This window comes from Pyrus communis, chromosome 16, assembly GCF_041283825.1.
Source record: "Pyrus communis isolate YQ-2024b chromosome 16, ASM4128382v1, whole genome shotgun sequence".
Classification (NCBI taxonomy): Eukaryota; Viridiplantae; Streptophyta; class Magnoliopsida; order Rosales; family Rosaceae; genus Pyrus; species Pyrus communis.
Genome location: NC_142580.1, coordinates 8,093,147 through 8,112,518, shown reverse-complemented (window position 1 = coordinate 8,112,518; position 19,372 = coordinate 8,093,147). Strand labels below are relative to the sequence as shown.

The 19,372-nt window shown below is 39.4% G+C and overlaps 3 protein-coding genes and 1 pseudogene across 4 annotated transcripts; 2 read left to right on the top strand and 2 right to left on the bottom strand.

Annotated features, from left to right (window-relative positions):
* The first annotated feature begins 1,223 nt into the window (after positions 1–1,223).
* On the top strand, positions 1,224–2,360 carry LOC137732338 (uncharacterized). Its single transcript, XM_068471650.2, has one exon. The coding sequence runs from the start codon at positions 1,430–1,432 to the stop codon at positions 2,204–2,206; it is 777 nt and encodes a 258-aa protein (XP_068327751.1). The 5' UTR covers positions 1,224–1,429; the 3' UTR covers positions 2,207–2,360.
* A 2,965-nt stretch (positions 2,361–5,325) lies between these two features.
* LOC137732616 (pentatricopeptide repeat-containing protein DOT4, chloroplastic-like) lies at positions 5,326–8,754 on the top strand (annotated as a pseudogene).
* A 149-nt stretch (positions 8,755–8,903) lies between these two features.
* LOC137731403 (calnexin homolog 1) lies at positions 8,904–11,687 on the bottom strand. Of its 2 annotated transcripts, XM_068470511.2 has the most exons (6): positions 11,321–11,687; positions 11,166–11,235; positions 9,801–10,930; positions 9,624–9,695; positions 9,400–9,516; positions 8,904–9,289 (listed from the first exon to the last, which is right to left on the bottom strand). In XM_068470511.2, the coding sequence occupies exons 1-6, from the start codon at positions 11,432–11,434 to the stop codon at positions 9,140–9,142; spliced, it is 1,653 nt and encodes a 550-aa protein (XP_068326612.1). In that variant the 5' UTR covers positions 11,435–11,687; the 3' UTR covers positions 8,904–9,139. The 2 variants fall into 2 exon arrangements, with proteins under 2 accessions (XP_068326612.1, XP_088544254.1); XM_088688128.1 differs by lacking the exon at positions 9,624–9,695 and having other exon boundaries at positions 11,321–11,665.
* Positions 11,688–13,488: 1,801 nt separating this feature from the next.
* On the bottom strand, positions 13,489–18,804 carry LOC137732364 (DNA replication licensing factor MCM2). The gene is made up of 17 exons (XM_068471676.2): positions 18,480–18,804; positions 18,178–18,356; positions 17,896–18,050; positions 17,598–17,775; positions 17,242–17,461; positions 16,945–17,152; positions 16,706–16,840; positions 16,412–16,603; positions 16,152–16,324; positions 15,876–16,064; positions 15,651–15,767; positions 15,435–15,519; positions 15,196–15,348; positions 14,962–15,087; positions 14,688–14,870; positions 13,982–14,143; positions 13,489–13,874 (listed from the first exon to the last, which is right to left on the bottom strand). The coding sequence occupies exons 1-17, from the start codon at positions 18,695–18,697 to the stop codon at positions 13,758–13,760; spliced, it is 2,790 nt and encodes a 929-aa protein (XP_068327777.1). The 5' UTR covers positions 18,698–18,804; the 3' UTR covers positions 13,489–13,757.
* Between the last annotated feature and the right edge of the window lie 568 nt (positions 18,805–19,372).

Sequence of the window (19,372 nt, the reverse complement as noted above, 5' to 3'; positions counted from 1 at the left end):
ATAGTAATTTAAGAGGGTCGGATTTGGACCACATATTATTTCATAGATAAAAGGCGGGATCTGGGATTTAAATAAGGTTGGCCTCAATTGGCGTTCGAGAAGAAATTGCAGTCAAACCAAAGCGTTCAACTTTCAAAATTAACAAACAAAAGTAGATGCTAAGTACCATCTGATGTGCCACGGACAAATAGAAAGCAAAGCTTTACCCGGGTCTATCGGCCCCCCTCCTCCTCTCTCTCTCTCTCTCTCTCTCTCTTTTCAGTCTTCAGTCCTACTCTAAAATCCAAGCAGTCCAATTAGAAAACAACTTACATTTGTTTCTGTATTATTGAAACGATACGCAAAGGTAGCGATTGCCCTCTCTTTGTATTAAGTTTAAATCTCTTTTTAGTAGTTTAGTTACTCAGTACTATGATCTGGTGATATTTCTCTTCATTTGGAAGTGAGAGACCTTAGGTTCGAATCTCGTAGATGAAAATTCGATACCAAATTAGGTTGCCCATTGTATGACTTATTCTAACTTCCCCTCTCATTCTTAGTGTAAAAATATCGATGCATTAAAAAAAATAAAAAAAATCTCTTTTTAGTAGTCTAGATTAGATTAAAAGAGCGAGGATCCTCGCCGGATCCTCTTTGTGAGGATCCCGATGATCCTCCAATTACATCTATTTATCGTACATCGTGCGACCAGTTTCCGTCCGGTACTGTTTATATTCAATTTTAAATACAATAATTTCTGACCGTACGATATACAATGAATGTATATGATTTGAGAATCGCTGGAATCCTCACAAAGAGGATCCGACGAGGATCCTCATTCAAATTAAAATGCATTCTACTGTTGTATAAAAACAAGATTTTCTTTGGGTGGTTTGGACCGGTACTACGAGTTTTTTAATTGCTATATCTTTGCTCAAAAGTATGAAAGTTAAGATTGAAGAGTACCGAATCTTTCGGAGTAGGATTCTGTGTCCTCCTATTCCTATCTCCTTCCCTCCTCTCTTCTTAAATTGTGTTTTTTGTTTTATTGTCTCTATAAAAAAAATCAATATAAATTATTGATGTGACTTAAACATAACGTTCAAATAAAAGGAAATTCAAAAATTCAAAAAAATAAAATAAAAGGGGAAGAGAATTCTCCTCCATAATTTTTTTTATAATAACATGGTGCACGTTCCATTCAAACCCGCATAGTCGTACATCGATCAACAATTATATATAAACCCCAAGAAACCCACCTCTGCACCTCATATCGTGTTAGCTTGGAATCATTTTTCTCAAACCCCACACGCCATACCCAAAAGCCACGACCCTTTTCGCTCTCTCGGTAATTTAATCGAACACCTTATCATCATCCATCGTTCTGCGCACAACATATATGCTGAAAGTCCCCAACAAATTACATCTCTCCGATCTCACACATTGACAAATGACGTTGCGATTCTTCACTCTTCAAATGATGCCGTGGTGCTTCCAGTTAATGGGCAGCCACCGCATCTCTCGCGCGCAGCTCCGTCCCAACGACCAGGCCCGCCCGATCTGCACGATCAAGCTTGTCAAATCGGACGGGCTTGTGTTGATCTACCACCGGCCAATCCACGTTTCGGAAGTCATGACGGAGTTTCCGAAACACCAAGTGTGCCGGTCCGATTCGTTCTACATCGGGCAGAAGATCCCGGCACTGTCGGAGGACGACCAGCTCCAGCTCGGTCACAAGTACTTTCTCCTCCCCCAGCAGTTTTTCCAATCCGTGCTTTCGTTCGTCACCATTGCTTCCTTCAGCAGAAAAGACTCGTCGAGAAACGCGTTTGTTAGAAAAGCGGCGAGCTGCGAGCCGTTCGATATACAGAAAACGCCGTCTGGGTGTTTGAGAATACGCGTTTCGGACGAGTTTATATCGCAATTGCTGGAGGAAAAGAAGCTCGAGGAGGACGCGGCGGCGGTGGAGGCCAAGAGCGGGGTTTGTACGACGGCTCAGCTGCAGAAAGACTACACACAGCTTGTTGGGGCACGGCAGTGGAAGCCGAGGCTCGAGCCCATCAGAGAGGCTCGGGAGAAGAGCAGAAAGCTTTCTTCTTTTGGGCTGAGGAGATCTTCCAAGAAGAAATCTCAACCAAATTCATCGAAGGCTTCCCAGAAGCAAAAGAGTAGTTCTACTAATGGTTCTTCCAAAGCCAAGATCAAGATCAAATCGTCGAGAAAATGATGATTAGTGCCTTTTCAATGATTAGTTAGGATTTAGATGTTAATTAGGAGGACCCTCTTTTGATTTTCATTAGATTGAAGTGAATATACTCATTATGTAAATACATGAACATGTTTTCGTGCTTTTTTTTTAATACAATTACTTTCTAATTGCACTTTTTTGCTTAATGATCGTCATCTTTTTGCTAATCGTACTACTATTAAATTCTTCTTCTTCAATTTCTCAAAGTTGTCATTGGTTCATTAGTTCTTGGAAACTATTTTCACACATGTCAATCTATTTCTCTTTGGTTCTCTTTTGAATAATGATTCAGTTTAAAGATAAAAAATAAACAAGCGTGTGCAACGAAAAAAATAAAAAGAACCGTGCAGAATTTACTTCAATTTCGCACATATCAATCTATTTCTCTTTGGTTCTTTTTTGAATAATGATTCATTTTAAAGATAAAAAATAAATAAGCGTGTGCAACGAAAACTTAAAAAGAAGTGCGCAAAATTTATTTCAATTTTCCGTGCATGTCCATCCATTTCTCCTTGGTTCTTTTTTGAATAATGATTCAGTATAAAGACAAAAAATAAACAAGCGTGTGCAACAAAAAATAAAAAAGGTGTGCAGAATTTACTTCAATCTTGAAATGCTTGCCTGTCATAGAGTATATCTCCGTATTCTTATGGCACATATTTCATATTTCCGATTATATTCAAGTTTTTCTCGTACTACATTAGTCGTTTGATGTGAATCTAATTTTACATGTACAAATAAACCCAAGCAGGAGTGGCTTTTGGGATGAGGATCTGTTGTGAAGATTCTAAGAATTCACATATCATATTTGCTCATCGTATATCATAAGACCAGCATTCATTAAGTACTATTTACCTTTAATTCTAATAAAAAAAAATCAAAATAATTTCTAGTAGAATGGTGATGGGGCGTGGCCGCGTGGCTGGGTTTGGCAGATTTGGACTAGCTGGCCTAGGTCACCAGTGCTCTTGTTTGAGATTTTGACATGATTGGGAAATGGACAAATTAGCAGTCAACATAGGTCAGCGACATTTAAGATAGGGACTCAGACGGACCGGGATTCCACCGTGACTCGGTTTATCCGGTCCATCTTTGGTTTCTGTCTTTTAAGGCACTTCTAATCTTACTCGGATCGCAATGCTCTTCTTTAATTCAAACCTGTTTGTCAATTTTCCTTCCGAATTTGTAATGAGTTCTCAAATTTTTTTTTATGAATTTTAATTTTAATTGATTACTTTTTTGAACTTTTATAATCAGCTAATTTTTTCATGAATTTTAATTTTAACTAATTATCCTCCTAAAACTTTTATAATTGATAGATTTTTCTTTTGAACTTTAATTTTATAATTGTTTCTATTTAACTTATTCAATGCAATAACAAAAAATAAAAAGAAGTGAGAAGCTAAAAAATATGCATTAAAATCGTCTCCTAGGTAAAAATTCCATGAAAACAGCTTATCAAATCTCACCCAACGTTAAAATTCCCTAAAAGACACTTCTACCAAAAGTTCTTATCGCGCTCATCCTAAATTTGTGGGCACATCGTACAAACTACAAAGGCATGAAATTCTTCGAATTTGTGGTCTCACTCGAGATCAAGACCTAATATTGTTGCCCTATCGAAATTTTTAGGGCACCTCCTATAATACATGATTTCTTAGCAATTTTCGTTTTCTCACTTGATGTAAGAATTGTTCTAAACAGATAATTTTAGCGAAATTTCTCTCTTATTAATAGACATGAGTAGTTCACCTAAATTTGTAGGTGCACGTCGCGTAAACAGATAAAATTATCAATATTTTTAATTTAGCCCAAATATAATATAAATAGTAACTAATCAAATAGTTCTACCGAAACTTCTCCTAATCAATAGTCCGCTAAAAAAACACAGCAGCTACCAGCTCAGTCAATGCCAATACCCACCATCCAATTCCTATCCTTCACAAACAGAACATGAAGTATGGTCAAAGTTAGGCCTGGTCGAGTGGGGAGTGGGGAGGTGAATTGCTTTCTAATTTGTGGGGATTCTTGTGGCTATAATTTTATGCCAACTTAATTTCAAGACTACTCCTAATATTATTGTTTAGTGGTATTCATCTTTACTTGTAAGTAAGAGATTTTAGATTTGATTCTCTAATATTACTGTCTAGTGATATTCATCTTCACTTGTAAGTAAGAGATCTTAGATTCGATTCTCGCTAAAGGTAAATTTGAACCACATTATTGCTAGCTCATTGTGAGATTAAGCTCACTCATTAGTGTAGTTAATATCGTTTGTTAAAAAAAATAAAAAAAAAATTCCAAGACTGATACAATAATGGCCGATTCCCTTGAAACATGGTATTCCTCTTCACTTGTAAGTTAGAGATCTTATATTCGATTCTCGCCAAAAGCAAATTTGAACCACATTATTGCTAGGTCGTTGTGATGTTAAGCTCACTCATTAGTGTAGTTAATAACGTTTGTTATAAAAAATAAAAAAAAATCCTAGACTGATACAATAATGGCCGATTCCTTCGAAACACTTTGACCTTCAAATATTTCATGCGCAAATTACAATGGTTAAACATTGTTTTGTATTGGTTTCCGAAGTCGAGTGCTTGAAGATTGTATTTCTGGAGAGAAACGGAGTGAAAAAAGAGAGGAGTGGAAGTATATTTTTTATAAAAATGCTCAGGTTTGGATTTTAAGTGAGAAAATCGAAAACCAAACCAATTTATGCCAACTAATTTGCTATCAATTAGTTCGGTTAGGTTCGGTTCAACAGTTTGCTAGTTTAACATGACATGCCTATCAAGAAGGCATTCTACATCCTGCAAATCACAGTTTGAAATGTGAGTGTTTTTTCCGTTGAATTGAATGAAATGAATGACACCATTACCATGATGTGAGCGCTTCTGCAAAGGTGTTGTTTTTCTATTGAGAGAATCCTAATAAAAAACACGACATGTCGTTGTTCTTCGACCAAACTTCAACCTCAACTGCCAAACTGCAAATCCTCTCTAGGAAACAAAAAATAATCAATAAAAAAAAAACTTCATCAATAATAGCGCGCTAATTTGTACGGTCAATGCTGAATTGGGTCCGACTAAACTGAAATGGAAGCCATTCCATCTGCCCAAATCCAGCGTCTGATGGTCACCGAGAACTCAATCAACACCGTCCACTACAAGCACTCCCGAAATGTTAAGCCCACCACGAAGGTGGCCGTCACCCATATCGCCAATGGCGACTTCCACCAGGTCCTCACCACTTGCCACCAAATGCTCCTCCGCAGCATTCACCTAGACAGACATACCCTCCTTCGCGTCTTGTCCGCCTATCGGCCGATCTCTCTCTCAGCAAGCAACTCCATGGCCAGTGGTGAAGCTACGTAAGGGCGAGGAGTGGTGGCCGCCCCTCCCCTCGTCGGAAAACAGGCCTAGGAAAGATGGTTCAGCCCCTTCGCTCTCGTCGAAATTCAACCTGTAAAAATTGGTTTTGTCCGGTGCACTGTCTTGGTCGAATTTGCAGAGGAATGACGATAGTTTGGTTGGATTTGCAGAGGAATGAAGAAGATGGAGGAGAGAGGTTGGAGGGATGAAAGGAGAAAAAGCGGCTACTCCACCACCATGGGCAAAAATGAGAGAAAGCGGCTACTCCCGATACAACCATGGGCAGACAGGAGAGAAAGCGGCTACTCTGCTACCAGTAATTAAGCAGTTGTATAGGTGCTGCCATGGCAGAGAAGAGAGTTGGGTATGAGTGGGTAGGGTTAGCTTCGTTGAAGGAGAGAGATTGATGGAGAAATTCGGGTTAAATTTGACTTGGACAGGGATGAGATCTGCGACATGGGACGGATGAAAGAGGAATTGTTTGGTTATAGGCAGTGACGAAGCTACGTGAAGGCAAGGAGTGGCGGCCACCCCTCCTCTTGCATGAAAACATGCCTAGGAGTGCTGGTTCAACCCTTCCGCTCTAGTCGGAATTCATGGCACCTGTAAAAATTGGTTTTGGCTGGCGCACTGTCATGGTCGAATTTGCAGAGAAAGGGAGATAGTTTGGTTGGATTTGCAAAGGAATGATGAAGACGAAGGAGAGAGGTTGGAGGGATGAAAGGAGAGAAAGTGGCTACTCCCGATACAACCATGGGCAGAAATGAGAGAAAGCGGTTACTCTGCTACCAGTAATTAAGCAGTTGTATAGGTGCTGCCATGGCAGAGGAAAGAGTTGGGTATGAGTGGGCAAGGTTGGGTTCGTTAAAGGAGAGAGATTGATGGAGAAATTCAGGTTAAATTTGACCTGGACGGGAATGAGATCTGTGGCATGGGACGGAGGAGAGATGAACTGTTTGGTTATAGGTGTAAGGTTAAAGTTGGTTGCTTGGTTGTAGGCATAGAGAGAATTTGAAATGACAGATTGCTTTGATTTGATTGGGTTAAATGGTAATGTCAGTATATTGGGTCCTCACTGGTGAGGACCTAAGTATTTCCCTTTTTTTCCTCTTCTAACCCCCACCTTTTTTTTTTGTGGTTTATTAACCCATTTCTTTTTTTTTCTTTTTTTAATTCTTGTATGTATTTTTATTTTCCCTTTTAAGACTTCCATCTTATTTATCTTAAACTCTCACATTGTTTATGAATATTGTATTACTTTTTCAAAACAAAGTAAATATTGTTTAATATTTATTTTACGACAATTTAAATCCATCTAGGCTCCTGCCTCTCGCCTAGGCACCTAGTTGCTAGGTTCCAGTCCGTTGTTTGACTAGCGGCTAACATTTTTTAAGATCTAATCCTAGCCAATTTAAGCTTCTTACATTGATTTTGATATTATTGCTTACAACCGTTTTGGTGGAGAGATTATTTTCTGCTATGAATATTAACTCAAAACTTTCTACTCTCCAATGTAAAAGCAACCGCTTCGATTGAACCTTGCACTCTTTTAAATTTCAGCCCTGCCCTCGGCAAATCCTGGCTTTGCCATTGTCCATGGCCACGCTCATAAGCTCGTCTGCTCCGCTAACCGGTACGGGGTTGCCACTCTCATTGAATTGTACGGTCATCTCGACGGCGCGGACGCCGCAAAAGGGCTGTTTGATAAATACCCTCAACATCCCCTGTTAAGGGCTCTCTTTCTTGGACTATGCTGGCAAGGTTGTACATTGGGGAAGGTAATTAAGCCCGGCAAGGCGGTTCATGTGTTTGGGAGAATGATGGAGTCTGGAGCTCAGATAGGTTCTGTGGCAGTTGCGACGGCGGCTGGTGCCTGTGGCATGTTGAGATCGTTGATTGATGGAACAAAAGTCCACAGGGTTGGCAAGGAAGGTGGATTGGAGTATGAGGTGTGGTGAGCAAAACACTCTTGAGAATGTACATGGACTGCGGCTGTGTCGAAGACACTCGAGCAGTTTTTGAAAGATGTCATTTCCTGGACAGAAATGATTCATGCCAATGTGAAGCGGGGAGGCCTCCATGAGGGTCTTAAACTGTTTAGGCAGATGATTGGAGACGGGGGGAAACCCAACCCCCTCTGAGTCTCTAGTGTTCTCCCGGCATGCGCAAGAACGTCTGCAGGTAAACATGGCAAAGAGACTCATGGATTCTTGCTGTGAAATGGTATCCGAATGAATCTCACCATTCTGAATGCACTTAGGGACATGTATGTCAAGTCGGGATTTATCCAATCAGCTGTAAAAGTTTTGCCGAGTTGAAGCACAAAGATCTTGTGTCGTGGGCAGTCGTGATATCGGGGTACAGCTTACACTGACAAGGAAAGGTCCGAGTAGATTTGTTCTGCCACATGAAGGACTCGAGCATACAGATCCATGAAATCACATATGCCGCTGTCCTTCATGCTTGCGTTGCTGCACATATTGTTGAGGAAGGGGAGTTTAACTTAATCTGCGTCAAAACACCTACAGTTGCACCGTGCTTGGCTGGTAGCTCTTCTATCTCGTTCTGGGCAATTTGACGATGCAAGGAGCTTTATAGCTGAAAAAAGATTGAAGGGCATGCCGAGGTACTCAGAGCACTGCTCGATGGCTGGAGGATTCACCTGCAACTGAATCTGGGCAGACGGGTTATTGAGAGCTCTTTGATTTGGAAACTCTTCATGCCAACAATATGTGTTGCTCTCCAACAGGTACGCAGAAAATGTAAAACAGGAGATGGTCGATGAAGTTAGAGGAATGATTACAGACATGGATTTGAGACCAAATAAACCTTATACTTGGACAGAACTCGAAAACAAAATTCATGCGTTTGGGACGGGGGACGTAGCACACCGAAGATCACAGGGAATAGGCTTGGAGTTGCAGTGTTTGATGCAGAAAATGGAAGGCAAAGGACAGAGACCTGAATCGGATTTTAGTTTCCGTGATGTGGATGAAGAGCGTGGATGCTGGCCATTTCTTTTGGCCTCATCAGTACACAACCCGGGTGCGTCGTAGGTGCCTCGATTCTGCAAAAGTTATGTCTCGTACTCAAGGACCCAAATTCTTTCCCTCGTTTGAAGAATGGTTATTGTAATGCGATGATTTTTGGTGAATAAATTATGTATATGTTGCTGTTATATCATCTGGGTTCGTGATCTATGAAGGCTAAAATGGTCGCAAATAACGCATTTATAGTGACAATCTACAGCAGAAACGAGACATTAAACACAACGCAATTCATAGCTTAAGATGAAGAGCAGGTGGCTAAATGGGAGAACATTCTTAATTTAGAGTGAACAGCATCCATCTCCAACAGAAAACGTTAGGCAAACAAATATAACGATCAATACAAGAGTAGCGCTAATTCGTACTTAAAGAAGTGTACTGATAAGAAGTATAAAAGGAAGTTTCGGAAACATGCTAGCAAGAAATCTAGCCATATAGGTTCTATCTCAAAATTTTGCTAACATAACCACATACTGATATCACATATATGCTCATGTTTCCCTTCTGGTGGTAGGCCGCCTGCGGGGAGGAGGAGCAGCTTCTTCTTCTTCTTTCTCATTCTCGTCTTCCTTCTCTCCACTGCTTCCTTCATCGCGGGGAGTCTCTGCAGCCGCAGCCCTGTTTGGTTCAGGAACAGTTACCTGGAAAGTGTGGGACAAAAGAATTTACAAGTGCCCTAGTGTAATTAAGAAGATATCAAAAGTCGTAACCACTACAGAAAAGTGAATATATGCAAGATGTAATAGCATACCACCGGTTTCTTGCCACCAAAGAAGAGTTTAAAGAACACTGACAAGAGAACAACCACGACGGAAACAATAACACCAATTGTCATATTGGGCTGTTTTTCTCCCTTCTCAATCAGATCCTGCATGAGTATCACAAAAACCAATAATTATCGCCTTCTACAAGTTCAATTAAGCAGAGTTTTGAGAAAGTTTGTTAAGATGCTGCAATGGCAGGCCAAGGACTTACAATGATCTTGGGTTTGTATGCATCCAAAAAAGAAACATCTGCTATTTTGTAGAGAAGGCCGAATACTTTTTTCTACACGTATTAGTACTTAAAACTGATTAGCTTACGAAGTACCAAAATCAATAGAAATGAAGGAAACTCAAATATAAAAGGAAAAAAAAAAGAAAAAAAGATTACCTGGTAGCTTGAGAGTCCATCCGAAAGACCTGCAGCTTCTTCCCCAGCCTTCTGTTTCTCCTTCTCAGTCTCAAACTTCGGCTTCCATGTTGTTAGCCTAACAGATTCAGCAACCTTCTCATTATCAGCTATGAGAATATTGTCAAACAATATTCCATCCTGCATTGTCCAGATCTCAATGCCAATAGCAGCAATGGGCTCAAAGTCGGGTTTCTCGGTCTCGAAGTAATCAGGATTTGGAATTTCTCGAGGCTTCCATATGCCCTTGTAACTGGGGTTGTCAATCATAGGAGGCCTCCATTTTCCTTTATAAGCAGGATTATGTTTCATTGGCTTCTTCCATTCTCCACAACCTGGTGCCAATGAACACTTGGGGTTATCAGCCTTTGGCGGTTCCCATACACCATCCTCTTCGTCGTCCCAATCTTCTGGTCTTGTCGCCTCAGGGTCATCAATCTCATCAGGTTCATCATCCAACCACCCTTCAGGTTTCACAGCATCCTCGTCTTCAATTTCCATTGGTGCATCCTCATCCCAATCATCAGGCTTAACGGCATTGGGGTCTGGAATCTTCACCCGCTCATCCCAATCCTCTGGCTTCTTATCCTCAGGGTCAGGAATTGTCTTGGCTGGAATCAACGCAGGCTCGAAATCTTTAGCCGAAAGAAGATTTGCCTTCTTCTTCTCCTCCCCATCAATTAAAATCCTAACTTGGTTATCAGGTTTCAATATTGCAGTATAAACATGAGACAGCTTGTCGGAGGGCACGGATGGAGGGTCCTTGAGATGGTGCTCAACATACTCTCCACTCTTGGGGTTCTTGTGCTTGAAGATGAAATGAACCTTGTTTGTGGAACCACATTTGTCCGGTCCAAACATAATGGAATACGGCGATTCATTGTCAAATTCCTCCGCTTTCCAACCCGCCTCCTGGGGGCGGAGGTATTTCAAGTAAGCACCGCCACATTCGAGCCCGTTCTGGAGCCGGACCTCAAACTGCAGGACAACGGTTCCATCCTTGAGGCTCACAGCCTTGTCGAGCTCTTTCACCACAGCATACTTCCTCGCCTTCTCACTTACCAACAGCCCGTAATCATCATGTCCCTCACTTTTGGACAATTTCCATACCCCTAAATTTGAAAAATACGAAAATTAGCATTCAAAATCCACTGCAAAAATAAATTTCGCTACACTTGGAGAGTAATAAATGACTAGAATTACAGTATGAACAAGAAAGAATTACAGTATGAACAAGAACAAATCTGGAAAAATTAGATAACAGAAAAAACAATGATTTATTTCCAATTGCTGTAATTATGCAAAATATTAAAAATTAAACAAAAATTGAAGGGAGAAAGTGCGGACCTTGGTACTCGTCCTTGGAAGAAACAATCCATCGGCCTTCAAACGACTCAGAAAATGGCTCGTAAAAGATCTGTAAACATAAATTCTTTGTAAAAATTCATGAAAAATAGACTAATAAAGAATAGAACAGTTTTCAAAAGAAGCGAATGGTTTACCGAATCGACTTCATGTTCGGAAGAAGCGCGGATCTGAGAAGCGGAGCAGCCAATCAGCAGTACCAGCAGAAGAAGAAGGAGGTCAGTGAAATTACGCCACCGTGTTCCTGCCATGAGGACCGTCGCGCCTCAACCCTAAGCGCGCCTTGGATTTTGGCTACACACTGGAACAGTTGATTTGACAGCTTTCCTTTGCTGAGTAGAATTTTTTCGTTTGTTGATTCTTTATCCAGTTGAAGAGAAGAAATTTAATCAAGTAGAAGATACTGGATAGGTGCGATATGTAACATTCTGTTGGACAATACTTGAGTTGTGAAAATACTTACTGATCTTTTATGTTCATGTAATCTAAAATACCAATGATTGCGATTATAATATTTGTACCGTTAAAATATATCAATCATTTTGATAAGTGACGGTGATGCTATTTACACATTTATTTTTATTTTTTACATATTTCTTTTAAATTATAGTTATCAGATCGAATGAATTGGAGAAGATTAATAAATAACAAAGATAAGAAGTAAAAGAATGTGTGAATATCACTATCCATAAGTAATTGATATATTTTAGCCGTACACATGTTAATTTCCGAATGTATTACTCATCATACTGGTATTCACTTATTAGAGTAAACTGTCGATTTACCTCCTGAACTTTCACTTAGCTTTCGATTTTCCTCCTGAACTTTTCTATTGAAAAATTAAGGACTCAAACTAATTTTTTCAGCCGATTTGCCCCTACCGTTAGTTTTTCATATATTTCATCCATATTTCTGTTAGGTGAGACCATGTGCACAACATGAGAGCTAGTTAAGTTATTTCACTCTTAAAAATGATTAAAATTTTGAAAATAAAAAAATAAAAAAACAAAACTTTCTCTCTATTTTTTCCCGCTAATTTATATCCTCAATTTTATTTTTCTCTCTCATTCCTATGCATGGGAAATGACATATGGTGTTATTGTCTTCATAAGTAACTAAGTCTTTTTCTTGAAGCATGTGCTACCATTTTTACTTTCTCTAACAAAATAATAATTTGACAAATGTTTATGGTGTTATTGTCTTCAAAACAGTGCATTAATATAAGAAACATGTTCATAATACTCATAAAAAATGCTCAATATAATTACATATTTTTCATAATGTCATAATAATCTCAATACATTTCCACAAAATGATTATTGAGAAGTTGGAAAACATAAGAGATTTTACAGCTCATAAGGTATATAATCCATAGAATCTCGATTACAAAATAAGGGCATTCCACTTAACCAAACACAAGCAAAATAAGGTTTTAGTTATCAAAACAAGAGCACAAACATTATGCTCGAAACACACATGACACACGGTGATCAACTACACTTTCCATGGCCTTCCTCGTTTGGTTGGAATCTTGTACCTAAACCTATTTTCATTTCTGATGACTGAGTAAGGTTGAAGGTGTTATGTTTTCTAACTTCTTAAGGATCATTTTGTGGAATTGTATTGGGATTGTTATGACATTATAAAAAGTATGTAATTATCTTGAGCATTTTTTTATGAGTATTATAAACATGTTTCTTATATTAATGCACTGCTTTGGAGATAATAACATCATAAGCATTTGTCAATTATTAATTTGTTAGAAAAAATAAAAATGGTAGTACCTGCTTCAAGAAAAAGACTAACTTAGACAATAACACCATATGTCATTTCTCATGCATAGGAATGAGAGGCAAAAATAAAATCAAGGATAGGAATTAACGGGAAAAAATAGAGGGAATTTATTTATTTATTTATTTACTTTCAGTTTTTTAATAATTTTTAAGAGTGGGGCAAATCGGCTAAAAAAATTAGTTTGAGTTCTTAATTTTCCAATAAAAAAGTTCAGAAGAGAAATAAAAAACTAAATGACAGTTTAGGAGGTAAATCGAGTCTACTTATTATTCTCTTATATGTACACTATCATTAATGGTGAGGTTACGAGAGAATATTAAAATGGAAAATTGACTATATATGTTTTAGTTTTCGATTCCCGATATAACATATATATCTACAGTCAATTGTTCTCTCTCTATCTTCACCATTAATAATAGCGTCTGCATGAAGAAGAAAAGCAATTGAATTGTATTTTGGTGCAATTTTGGACATTTGCTCATAATTTTCACTCAAAGAAAGCTCAACACCCTAAAAAATCATCATGCACCTTTTTATTTTCGACGAATAAAAAAAATTAAAAGACCAACACCAAAAACAAGAAAATCTGAGGGGCAAATTCTATGGAGCGAGCAACTAGAGAAACCAGTAAACGTTATCTTAGCATCGAAACCAAATGCAAATCGTAAGATTTTGTTCAAAATCTATCTAATTTCTAACTATGCAGTTCATAATCCTGCAGTCAAAACCACTGATTGATGTGTTTCAAGCAAATTTTGAAACCGATACTTCTTCCAATCATCATCTTGCAAGGTGATGCCTTATCAATCCACGCTCTTCATCCAACTCAAAGTTGGCTCCTGAGAAACTAGCGCTTGTGAAGAAGGGTTGCAGATCAAGGATCTCATACTCCTGCGCCTGCACAGAACAAATCAAATCCGAAAAGCTCGATTGTCAAGTGCCCATTTCGGTTAGGAGAGCAAAAAAATTAAATTTCCAATGGCGGGATTTCATGTCTGCATTACCATCCTCTGCAAATCTGCCACTTTTACATCAATGTGGGTGAGCCCTGAGGCAGAGCCAGAAACAATTTCTTCAAAGCGGATTGCATCCCTCACGAGCTGACGGAGTAAATGAAGGACCGCACTATTGTAATCCTTCTTATAAGTCATGTATTCTCTGAATTTCTGCAAAATACGAAACAAATCCTTCAGTAATCAACTACACTGAAAACTTCAAAAATTTTGCCAAGTGATCTACAAATTCTTCAGGTAGGCACAACAAACTTATTAGATCATAATGTTAAAAGTACAAACAAGATCAGATTGTGCTTGGCAATGATTGATTATGAAAGTGCGTATAAAAAGTCATGGTATTTAAAAATTAAGGGCATAAACATTCAGCAAAGACCTAGAGATGATTATCATGTTGAAACTTGAGTTTTGGACGGGGAATAATTTGAAAACTTATGTGAGCGTTAACACGTAAGAAATACAAGAAAATAGGGAGAGTAAGTTGGCCGTGGTGGATACTTAAGAATCCTCATATATAAGATTGACCATACTCACTCTAACGTAAATTTCCATTGCCGAGCAGAATAGCTAAAACCTTAACAATTCAATGTGGCAACTAGACTTGCCACTCTGTCATAAAATTAGAAGCTTTAGAAGACTATAAAAACACCAGAATAAAAATGGGAAAGGGAAAGGGAAGGTGTGCAGCTTTTTATACCTTTTGCAGAGCTTTCTGCACCCCAAATTTTTGGGTTGAGATGAATGAATCGAGTAATACACGAATTGCCATGTCCACATCTTCTTGTATTACATGCTGTCTAAGGTGCATTCTTGCATGTGCTTCAGACATTCGGATCATTGATTCAATGTGCCTTACAGCTATAGGTACTCCTTGTCCATGCTAAACAAAACAGTGAAAGACTAAATCTCCTATAAGGTAAAACCCAAAACACAAACTCTCAAGGTAAAAACATGTGAGAAAAGAAACTAACTGAAGATTCTCTCCGCATATCAGCATAAACACGTGTGATCTTTTCCAAATCAGCATCGTGCAACCTTGGGAATACATTTAACTTGGCATATGTTATGTATTTCTTCAGCATATCTTGAGGAATTATCTGAAAACGAAGGCCAAAAACTCAACGAGATTAAAAAGAAAGAAACTCAAGTGCATACAAACCAAGCAAGTCCAAGTTGATAGACTGGGTAGCGTATGAAGTATAAACCTCTGGATCTACTGGGTTGGCAGAGGATTCACTATCTTCGTGGGATTCACTTATAGGCATATCATCCATATTAGCTCCCTTAGCTTGCGACTTGAAGTGACTATCAACGACAAACTTTGCAAGCATTTCATCAGTGACTGGGTCAACCACATCCTGCATATTATCATTTTTTCCCACCCTGTGAAAATGAACTGACATAGAAATGTGAAGAAGAAGACTAGAGTCTGTAGAATCCTGACCTTAACAACACAGAGGATGTCAAAACGAGAGATGATCGGATCCGTTAACTCAACATTTTGCGCAAATGTTTTAGAGGAATCATATCTGGAATGCAGACGTACAGGTCAGATTGTTCTCAGACATGCAAGTATTGGTTACAATGGGAAAAAGAAACTGTGTCTAAGTTTATAAATGAAAGCGAGTTTGTATTCTTAATAATTTCTGCACTAACATACCTTCCTCCAACAGGGTTTGCAGCTGCAATGACAGAGCAGCGTGCTTGGAGAGAAGTGACGATCCCAGCTTTTGATATGCTAATACTTTGCTGCTCCATTGCTTCATGAATACTCACCCTAATTGCAGATGAAAATGTTAGTGCTCAAATCCTCAAAATAAATGGGGAAGGGGGTAAGTCAGCTTTCATAATTGGAAGATTGACATATAAGGTAGCATTTCCGTACCTATCCTGATCATTCATTTTGTCAAATTCATCAATAAGACATATTCCTTTGTCAGCTAGAACAAGCGCTCCTCCTTCAAGAGTCCACTCCCTTGTAACAGGATCCTTGTGGACAGCTGCTGTGAGCCCCACAGCAGATGCACCTTTACCAGTAGTATACACAGCCCTCTGCCCAGTCTTTTCAACATACCTTTTGAGAAGGAAAATTCAATAATTAAATAGATCTTCACTGCAAAAAGATTGGATTCGCTTTTAAATGAATGATAGTAGCTCTTACTTAAGAAACTGTGATTTCGCCGTGCCAGGGTCACCTAAAAGAAGAACATTTATATCCCCTCTTAGTCTGTGTTTTCCCTCAACATTCTTCTCTTGGCCTCCAAACATGGCAAGAGCTATTGCAGTCTTTATGTCCTCATGACCATAGATTGATGGCGCAATTGACTTGATAAGCTGCATCCATCAAACTTACAGTTGTTTCATGGTACTACAAAGAGGTATGTAGTTTATAAACTTTAGAATAGGGTTTTGGTAACATACCCTTTCTCCTATTCTTGGGTCTTTAGACAACTTTTCAATCTCTTCTTTATCTTCCTGAGTAAGTTTGTAAGCAGAAAAGAGGTCTTGCTTCTTAGTGATATAATTTGCTTCAACCACAGTGGCAAATACAGGAAACCCGTTCTTTGTATTCAAAGACAAGTCAAAATTATTTGAATAAATGCCAGTGACCTCCTGGAATAAATCAAATAGGAAAGAAAACAGAATATGAATGAGTGATTATTCACTAAAACAAGTAACAAGTAAAACTGAGCAAGACAAAGATGAGGATCCTACAATCTCTTCCCCTGGACGAGCACAATCAATTAGATCATTCAATAGTATCACTTCCTTGTATCTTGGAAGCCGACCTGCGGGGACAATTCCAGGGCTCTCTTGGAGTGTAAGCTTTTGATAGTTCCTGTATATTGTCTGAAGAAAGAAATGAAGTGCGATACTAATTATAAAATCCCATAGCAGCCTCCACAACATTCAAAAAGAAAACTGAAAGCAGATATGAATGTATGAAACTTCACCTGCTCAATATTGACACTGAATGGTCCTTTTGATTGGCATTCAGGGCAAGAACCAACTTTCACTTCTGAATAAGAATTTTGAAAGAATGGCCCCAAGATTGCCCCACATTTATTGCAATCATACTTTACTTGCTGCAACTGGGGAAAGACCCCAGAGCGTCGGGTCACAACCCCTCCAATACGAATCATGGTATTCAAATGGACCTGCCTGCACATCATTCAGAGCAGAATGAAAGTGTCACCACAATGGAAAAGGCAAGGAAAAACGTAACCACAACAATGAAATCTCCATTATACCTAATGTTGCGAATCTGATCATAAACAGGTAAGTTAGTTATCCGAACGTAGATTTTTTGATGGATACGTTTGTAATTGGGGTGCAAAGTAAACACAACATTCTTGGCAACATCTTCCATAACTTCCAGGACAGACTGGGGGGCATCAGCCAACCAAATGGCAATATTGGGATGAACATGGATGAATTGCTTGTAATCAATCTCCAGACTACACTTATTGGCTGCACAATGCAACAGTAAAATTGATTCAAATTCAAAATCTGAGGCATCATTAGCTTCCTGCTTGCACAAAGAATGGGATAAAAAGTAGAACAGTTAATGGACAATAACAGTTATGAAAGAAAGCTACGCCTTTACCTAACACCATCTCATTAATGAGGCGCACACACTCGATATCATTGTGATCCTTTTTCACATAGGTGAGTAAAAACTCTTTGAATTTCTTGCCTATAAATCTTCGCACTTCGTCTCTAGTAACCCACTCTCTGAGTGTTCCTTGAACACGATACATTTCAAATTCTTCGTCTTCATCATTCTACACATGAAACCCGCAACCAGTATAAGAATTTGACATATAAGAAGGGGTTCACAACGCAAGTTAAGAAATTCATGTAAAATCTCATCAAAGTCAAAAGCATGCTTTGCATAACTAAACCTCATCGCCGTCATCATCAGTCTCTCGGGAGTGTTCGGGCTGCGACTGTGATCTTCCGGGTGAACTCTGCATTCCATCTGTATCATCGTAGCTTCTCGGAGGCCTGAAATCCGCCCTTGCCCTCTTCGAAGGCCGGTAGCTGTCATCGTCAGTATCTGCAACCAAAATGCCAACACACACTCAACATTTCACCAAAACCAACACCAAAAAAACATAATTCTGAAATTGTTCCATTCCCAGTTGCAAGGATACATGACATTCACAGAAACAAAGTTTACTTACCTTGGTCATGGAGAAGATGGGGGAGCTTGCGTGAGGTGTGGACGCCGTCACGGGTATCAAGCTCGACTTCCGCGGCACGGCGGTCAGCCATGATCTGATCCAAATCCCTTTCGTCCTCAACGGAGTCATCCAGCCCCACCGACTCGTACTGGTCGTGTCCATCCATTCTCCGATAATCACTATATTTTCATCCAAACAAATCATTTCTTGAGAACCCAAATTACGAAAATTATATTTGAGAAATTAAATCGATTGAAAAAAACATCATGCATTTCAGAGAGAGAAGAAATTGAAGTACTGACTCCAAGAAATTGTCGTGGAAGAGATCCTCTCCCTCCTCCTCTTCAAGGAGGGGGTCGTCGTCGGGTTCATCTCGGACGATTTCGGGGTCGACGGCGGCCTCGTCGTCGGAAGAGGAGGACGAGAAGTTCTCGGAGGTGCGGCTCGTGTGAGGCAACTGATCCGTGTTGAACCCGACTGACGTCGGCGAATCAGGCGTCGACGGATGATTCTCTGCCATTTCCTTAAATTAAACTTCTTTCCGCCGTCCCTCGCTCTGCGATTCTCTCTCTCTCTCTCTCTATGCGGCTGAAATTGCAATTCGGAATATGGAATTGCGCTGCCTCTGGGGCTCACAAGGGAGGAGGCTTCTGCTCTTTGGCGGGAACCTTTCCCGCCATTTTGGCTCGCTTGGGCTGCCACGTCACATGATTAATCTTGGGCTTTCAAAATTTGGGCTTTGGATTCGCAAACGCAAACTCTAGGCGGGCCTAGTTCTCCGATGATTCATTGGGATCCACCCAAATTATAAAGCCGCTGAAAACTCGTCAGGACTCAGGATACAAGTCGTTGTTATCGGAGCACCGTGTCTATACACTCTATACTCTGTACAAAGGGAACTTATATGTATCTCAATTGTATGGTTGATCCAAGACGCTATAGTATACTCGTAGCATGAAAATAGTTCAAAGATAAAAGAGAGAAAAAATATAAACTCGTCATCGGCTTTATATTACAATGCACATGGGGCCTAAATATAGGAATTTTATTGGAGATGGCTTTATACTTAACGATATTCATATTCTAAGTTGTTAAGGGAAGGGTAGAGGGATTAAAGCTTATTTTTAAATGCATAGTGGGTTGAAAAGAAAAACATATCTATTAGAACCATTCACCACTTGCGGCTAAAGCTTAT

Excerpts from the sequence above, each read along its gene's own strand:
- LOC137732338 (XM_068471650.2), top strand. The coding sequence starts at position 1,430 with ATGACGTTGCGATTCTTCACTCTTCAAATGATGCCGTGGTGCTTCCAG.
- LOC137731403 (XM_068470511.2), bottom strand. The coding sequence starts at position 11,434 with ATGGCAGGAACACGGTGGCGTAATTTCACTGACCTCCTTCTTCTTCTG. Across the intron at positions 9,696-9,800 it reads ATGGACTCTCAAGCTACCAG|AAAAAAGTATTCGGCCTTCT; the intron begins GTAATCTTTTTT and ends TAATACGTGTAG. Across the intron at positions 9,290-9,399 it reads TTGGTGGCAAGAAACCGGTG|GTAACTGTTCCTGAACCAAA; the intron begins GTATGCTATTAC and ends CACACTTTCCAG.
- LOC137732364 (XM_068471676.2), bottom strand. The coding sequence starts at position 18,697 with ATGGCAGAGAATCATCCGTCGACGCCTGATTCGCCGACGTCAGTCGGG. Across the intron at positions 17,462-17,597 it reads CATTAATGAGATGGTGTTAG|CCAATAAGTGTAGTCTGGAG; the intron begins GTAAAGGCGTAG and ends TGCATTGTGCAG. Across the intron at positions 16,604-16,705 it reads CTCGTCCAGGGGAAGAGATT|GAGGTCACTGGCATTTATTC; the intron begins GTAGGATCCTCA and ends GATTTATTCCAG.